The sequence below is a fragment of the Penaeus vannamei genome, chromosome 11, assembly GCF_042767895.1.
Source record: "Penaeus vannamei isolate JL-2024 chromosome 11, ASM4276789v1, whole genome shotgun sequence".
Lineage (NCBI taxonomy): Eukaryota > Metazoa > Arthropoda > Malacostraca > Decapoda > Penaeidae > Penaeus > Penaeus vannamei.
This window is the reverse complement of record NC_091559.1, coordinates 5561603-5569102: the sequence shown is the minus strand read 5'-3', so window position 1 is coordinate 5569102 and position 7500 is coordinate 5561603. Positions and strand designations below refer to the sequence as shown.

The 7500-nt window shown below is 34.1% G+C and overlaps 2 protein-coding genes across 6 annotated transcripts in view; one reads left to right on the top strand and one right to left on the bottom strand.

Moving 5' to 3' along the window:
• LOC113823780 (uncharacterized) overlaps positions 1–83 on the top strand; it is a 6901-nt gene extending 6818 nt beyond the window's left edge. For all 5 annotated transcript variants that reach the window (XM_070126906.1, XM_070126907.1, XM_070126905.1 and 2 more), the window contains one exon: positions 1–83. This exon is cut by the window's left edge and continues 1705 nt beyond it. The gene's annotated coding sequence lies outside the window, so the exon portion shown is untranslated.
• A 1029-nt stretch (positions 84–1112) lies between these two features.
• Positions 1113–7500, bottom strand: part of LOC113828756 (alkylglycerol monooxygenase-like) — a 29140-nt gene continuing 22752 nt past the window's right edge. Inside the window, exons 6-8 of the mRNA XM_070126910.1 lie at positions 5820–5971; positions 2722–2970; positions 1113–1887 (exon numbers count right to left, since the gene is read on the bottom strand). Coding sequence (XP_069983011.1) covers positions 1618–1887; positions 2722–2970; positions 5820–5971 — 671 coding nt within the window. The 3' untranslated portion in view covers positions 1113–1617. The remainder of the gene's footprint in view (positions 1888–2721; positions 2971–5819; positions 5972–7500) is intronic.

The window sequence follows — 7500 nt, the reverse complement described above, 5'->3', positions numbered from 1 at the left end:
CGTGATTTTGTATAGACACTGATTTTGATATATGTATTCTCATATTTTTGATGATTTTGAAATGGAATAAATTATGAGAGAAATGTCTGGTTTTCCATTTTGTCTAAACAACTGGTTATACAAAATGAGACACACACACACAGACATACATACATAAATATATATATATATATATATATATATATATATATATATATATATATATATATATATATATGTGTGTGTGTCTGTGTGTGTGTGTGTGTGTGTGTGTGTGTGTGTGTGTGTATTATGTATGTATATATGTGTATATATTTGTATATCTATATATCTATATCTATCTATCTATCTATATACATATATATATGTACACACACACACACACACATATATATATATATACATAGTAAACTAACCTGAGTCAGTTATCTTTTTCCTGTAAAGAAGGTATATTTCATATTTCATATTCTTTATTGCAACCCTGAAATAATGGCGTTATATATAAGGTATAAAGTCTTTAAATAGTGTATAGAGTAAATATCCGAACCATAATTGTATCTAATTCATGTAGATTTTCAAAGTCCTCCACAACTGAAAATACCAATTTTGATTGCTAGTTTTTTTTAAAGGAATTTATCATGTACTATTGGTAAGCAGTCAGTCCTAATTTACAAAAAAAAAAAAAAATAATAATAATAAAAAAAAAAAAAAAATAATAATAATAATAAATAAAGGGGACATGCTATTGTTGAAATTGATTTTTTTTCAGCTTTTAGAAATGTTACACAGGAAGGCTTATTGAAATAAAACTTCAGATCTATTATGTATTGTATGAAAATCTAAAGAATCAAACTTAAAAGAAAGTGGATAGAAAATAGGAATGGGAATAAATTAAGATAAGAACAAGAGAAAAAGAAAGGAAGAAATAAAAACATATGGTAAAAATTCTTAAAATTCGTATAGGAATCCTTCTGATTCTCATCAGGAAGTTTTCGAATTTTTTGTTTCAATAAACACATTTCAACACAAATTTTCAGTCTTCTCTTCTGTCAATGAATCAACAATCAATTTTTTTCGTCATTCATAAAAAGTTAAACATCAGCTGATCACCAAACAGAGGCAAGGAAAGAACGTTTATGAATGAAAGTTTAATCTGATGAATGGATTTTTTTAAAATACATATACAAGACAACTTAGTAACTTGAGGAACATTCATACAGAGGTAGATTTCTGTTAACTTTCACATGGATCAAGAATTCCAGGCTAACTTTTCTAAATCTCATTGATATTCACAGAAGGAAAAAATTAATTACAAGGTGCTATCCTACCTCATAGTGTTGTAAAACGAAACTTTGAAATGATATAAAATGAAGACATTGTCGTCCTTACATGATAGAGCTACATACATATGAAGTACAGATGGTACATTGTATGAAAAAAAAATGTAGATGGAATACATTCGTAAAAAAATGAGAGACAGACATAAAAAATACAGAAAATCACAGTTCTTTGATTACGCCGACCATTCTGAAAAAAACAAAAAAACAAAAGACAAACAAACAAATAAACAAATAAACAAAAAACAAGAACAACCCCCCAAAAAAAAACGACACAACAGCCCCACAACCGTGCACCACCTCACACCACCTTCCTCCTCAACCTCTTCTGGATCAGACTCACACTCGGCGAGAGCCACACGAGAGACGAGAGGGCGAACCACGTCACGAGGCCCGCGTCCACACCGACCCAACCTGAGACGCCGTTCGTGCTGACGAAGGCGACGAAGGAGGCGCAGCGAGTGACTTCGACCAAGGGCGCCCATCGCCACGCATCGTACATGGCTGTGATGTTGCCTACGGTCACCAGGAGGAACCCGAAGAACAGCACTCGGCCCGCCCACGATAACGCCTGCAGAGAGAGAGAGAGGGAGAGAGAGAGGTACTCTTATTAGACTAATGGGAGTGAGGATGAAGCAGAAGGGGTAGGGAGAGGGAGAAATGAATAGGGGGGAGAGAGAGAGAGAGAGAGAGAGAGAGATGGAGGGAGGGAGGGAGGGAGGGAGGGAGGGAGGGAGGAAAAGAGACAAGGGGAGAGGGAGAGAGAGAGAGAGAGAGAGAGAGAGAGAGAGAGAGAGAGAGAGAGAGAGAGAGAGAGAGAGAGAGAGAGAGAGAGAGAGAGAGAGAGAGAGAGAGAGAGAGAGAGAGAAAAGAAAAGAAAAGAAAAGAAAAGAAAAGAAAAGAGAAAAGAGAAAAGAGAGAGATTGAGATTTAAGATTTAAACATTTAGTTTCAATTCCATTTGTTACAAAGGATATTCTTTGCTGTGACATACTGTCTGTTATATTTTGCTTCCAAATCTCCCCCTGTGTGCAAGGGATGGCCGGGGAAACCACTCACTGGCCGGGCGTGGGATCGAACGCAGGTCTGCAAGACTGCTAGCCCAACAGAGAGAGAGAGAGACAGAGAGAGAGAGAGAGAGAGAGAGAGAGAGAGAGAGAGAGAGAGAGAGAGAGAGAGAGAGAGAGAGAGAGAGAGAGAGAGAGAGAGAAAGAGAGAAAGAGAAAGAGAAAGAGAAAGAGAAAGAGAGAGAGAAAGAGAAAGAGAAAGAGAAAGAGAGAGAGAAAGAGAGAAAGAGAGAAAGAGAGAGAGAGAGAGAGAGAGAGAACAGACAGAAAGAAACACCCAACACCGATCACCACCAAACACGAACAACAGCACTGCCTACCCCCTCAAAACCACCCACCTCGAAGTGAAACGTGAAGACCTGCTGCAGGAGGAGAGCAACCAGGAAGTGGGCCCCCGTGTACCCCTTCTGCCACAGGGGGATCTGGGGGTCGTACTTCACCCTTCCTCGGGCGTCGGGGAAGGTCTCGAGGTCCCCCAGGCGAGGGGTCCCTGGGAGCCAGCCGGGACCGCAGAGGAAGGCGCGGAAGAAGTCGCTCCAGGTGCTCATGCTGCGGGCTTTTCTCACGATGTTGCGGATGTAGAAGAACTGTTGAGAAATCGTATTTTTAAAAATGTAAAAAAAAAAAAAAAAAAAAAAAAAAAAAAAAAAAATATATATATATATATATATATATATATATATATATATATATATATATATATATATATATATATATATATATATAAATAAAAATTATTAAAACAAAATGTTTTCCTTGTGCGGTGAGTCTGTTGTGTTGTTAATTATTAGCTGGTTGTTTAATACACTTTTTCTTTGTTGTTTTTTCATTTTTGGTTTTGTTATATTTTCATTATGCGGTGAGTCTGTTGCATTGTCAATAATTAGTGTTGTTTAATGGACAGTTTTTTCTTTTGTTTGTTTTCGTGATCGTTGCTATAAAATTGTGACCAAGAGAACCTAAACAAAGTCAAAAATTATAATGAGTTAGAAATCTGAACACGTGGCTGTGAATTATATTCTATTAGATTACTAATATATGGAATATAAAGTATGAAGTATTTTTGCTTGGTTATTATCAATTCTATTTAATTGTCAGTCTATTTCACTCCATAATTAACATTATTATATAGCCTCCTTTTATCAAACATTATTTAACGGCAAAAACACATTTAAATTCCAGTAACAAACTCTGATCAACGAACGTAAAGATTATCAAATTTGTCATAGAAATGTAAGTTTTCCTAATAAATAAGTGATCATGTAATCCCCAGTAAAACATGATCCAGGTAAGAGTGTTTTGCAACGAGAAACAACAAGTGGTGTCAGGTGTTATTCAGAGTTCACAAGTGCGAGAATTTTATTGATTTTTTTCTTCTCACAGATGTCCATGAATTTGTGAGTGATGTTAAAGTGGGATAGGATATTGACGTCTGATCCGGTGTATCAACTTATCAAGTTCCCAATTTATGAAATTATGAAGTCTCAGATATAAGACATTAGGCATCTTTTCCGGTCTCTAAGCTCCGCCCATTTCTGTGACGTAACGGGAATGGCCGCGGTTGACGGCTTGCTATTTTACCGTACTGGTTATTTTTCCGACAGGCTCACAGTATCTTTGAATATAATATCCAAGATGGCTTTGGATATCTTATGGTGTGCAGTGCGGCGTTATAGATATCCAATATAAGTACGGATATGCATGAAATATCCGAAGTAGGAGAAATGCATCTGGCAACTTGATTTAAGTTAACCGTCTGCTCGATTTCCCGTAACCGTTTGAAAAGATGCATTGTCACGCCTTAAGGTTATGGAATCATAAAGCCTTAAATTTATCAGATTATGAAGCATCAAATGTATGAACTTAGGGAACTTTAAAATGTGAAAATCATGAAACCTCAAATTTATATTATAAATCCTTAAAGTTTTAAAATTGAAGTCTTAATTTATGAAATTATGAAGCCTAATATTTGCAAAGTTATAAAATCAGAAATGTATGGAATCATGAAACCTTAAAGTCAAGAAATTATGAAACCTCAAATTTATGAAATCTTAAAGCCTTAAAGTTATGAAAATTTAAAGCTTCAAAATTATGAAATTACGAAACTTCCAATTTATGACATTTTGAAGCCTTAAATTCATGAAATTTTGAATCCTAGAAATATGAAGAATAGAAATATATATAACTTAATTAATATAAAATTCTTTTCGACATTTACAATTCCATATACAGTAATCAACTAATTAATCTTTTATCTTTTTATGATTATGGGACGTATTCAATTTTTACTTCTACCAATATTTTTTCCTTCATATTTACGCTTACTAGTATGCACGAAGCACGAACGGAAGAAAGGGAGAAATTGATAATAATAATAATAATAATATGAACAGTAGCACGGACAATGATAATAAAGATTCGAAGATTAAATTCCGGATTTGAAATTATGCGAGACCTGACCCAACGAATATTCCTATACGCGAACGTGCGTCTACACACAAATATATCTCTTCTATTTATCTGATATACATATTTCTATCTAACCACATCTAGACTGAGAGATAGGTAATTATTACGGTGTATGTGCATGTCTGTTTAATAAGTATTTACTGAGTCGGGCCTCCCACAATGTAAACAAAACGGCCGTTTAGCAGGGTTCGGAGCAACTACGGTAGAAATTTTGAAAGGTATTGTACAGCTGACAACACGATTTGTGCCATTTATTCGTAGATAATACAACGTCGAACTGCGAAACCCGGAGATGGGAGAAGAAAAAAACGTTTTAATAAAGAATACAGGGAAAGCTAAAGCCATTTTACTATTGGACCCAAGGAATGCACGAAACGTTGTACTGCGAGAACCGAGGAAAGCCAAAACGTTTTAATACGAGATCCTGGGAAACGAAAAACGTTTTCATAGGAGAATTTGGGAAAGCAAAAATTTACTTGCAACGACAAAGAAAAAAAATTACCATGAAAAACAGGGAATGCAAATAAATGAATTAATAAGTTACTGAGTTGAAAACCCTATAGGTAAATAAATAAATATATTAATAAAATAAATATATGAATATATAATAAAGTTAATCAAATAAATAATAATTTTTTTTTTACATCCAAATTTAGTAAAAGCAAAAGCGTTTAACAGGACGAGCCATGGAAAGTAAAAAAAAAAGAAAAGCTTGTTATGAGCTCCAAAAAAGAAATTTATCTACGAGTATCTATGAAAGAAAGAAAAACGCTTTCATATGTGCCACAGGGAAAAAATGCAAATATATATATATATATATATATATATATATATATATATATATATATATATATATATATACAAAAATGAATATATAAAAGAATTAACAAAAACTTTACTCCAAGATCCAGCTACAAGCATCAAACATATAATTAGTCACCACGAGAACCAAAATCGGACACAGCACCTGTAACCAGACGACATTGCTGGTCTGAGGCTGATGGACGAGCCCGTAGACAATTTCCTCTTCTTCTTTCTCTGCTTGAAACGTGCCGAAGATCCTGTCCCAGATAATGAGGAAACCGCCATAGTTCTTGTCCAGACAGTACTTATTGGCGCCTGAAATGTAGGCTAGAGGTGTAAGGAGTGTTTAAGGGTGGTTGTTATTTCATTGGCTTGTCGTGGATTTTCGTATGGTGTGATATAAGGAGTTGATTTGGTAAGTGTTTACGGGAAAGTGTAATGAGGGGATAACGTGTATAAAGTGAATTGTAACATTATTGCAATCTTAATTCCTAAATCGTTACCCCACTGCCTATCATAGAATTTGATGAAGGTATATATAATTATTTGATGTGATAAGTTTACGGGAAATTGTATTCAGGGGATAAAGTGTATAAAGTGAATTGTAACCATTGCAATCCTGAATCCTAAATCGTTATCCCATTGCCTACCATAGAATTTGATTAAGATATATATAATTATTTGATGTGGTAAGTTTACGGAAAATTGTATTGAGGGGATACGTGTATAAGTGAATTGTAACATTATTGCAATCCTAATTCCTAAATCGTTATCCAACTGTCTGCTAAATCGATATCCCATTGCCTACCATAGAATTCAATTGATAAGATATATAATTATTTGATTTGATAAGTTTACGGGAAATTGTATTAAGGGGATAACGTGTATAAAGTGAATTGTAACATTATTGCAATCCTAATTCCTAAATCGTTATCCAACTGTCTGCTATAGAATTTGATTGATAAGATGTGATATAATTGAGTTAATTTGGTAAATGTTTACGGGAAAGTGTAATGAGGGGATAACGTGTCTAAAGTGAATTGTAACATTATTGCAATCCTAAATCCTAGATCGTTACCCCTTTGCCTACCATAGAATTTGATTGATAAGATATATAATTATTTGATTTGGCAAATGTTTACGGGAAATTGTATTAAGGGGATAACGTGTATAAAGTGAATTGTAACATTATTGCAGTCTTAATTCCTAAATCGTTATCCAGCTGTCTGCTATAGAATTTGATTGATAAGATGTGATGTAATTGAGTTGATTTGGTAAAAGTTTACGGGAAATTGTAAAAAGGGGATAACGTGTATAAAGTGAATTGTAACATTATTGCAATCTTAATTCCTAAATCGTTATATAACTTTCTGCTATAGAATTTGATTGATAAGATGAGATATAATTGAGTTGATTTGGTAAGTGTTTACGGGGAAGTGTAATGAGGGATAACGTGTATAAAGTGAATTGTAACATTATTGCAATCCTAATTCCTAAATCGTTATCCAACTGTCTGCTATAGAATTTGATGGATAAGATGTGATATAATTGAGATGATTTGGTGAATGTTTACGGGAAAGTGTAATGCGGGGATACGTGTATAAAGCGAATTGTAACATTATTACAATCCTAAATCCTAAATCGTTACCCCATTGCCTACCATAGAATTTGATTGATAAGATATATAATTATTTGATTTGGTAAATGTTTACGGGAAATTGTATTGAGGGGATAACGTGTCTAAAGTGATTTGTAACATTATTGCAATCCTAATTCCTAAATCGTTATCCAACTTTCTGCTATAGAATTTGATTGATAAGATGTGATATAATTGAATTGATTTG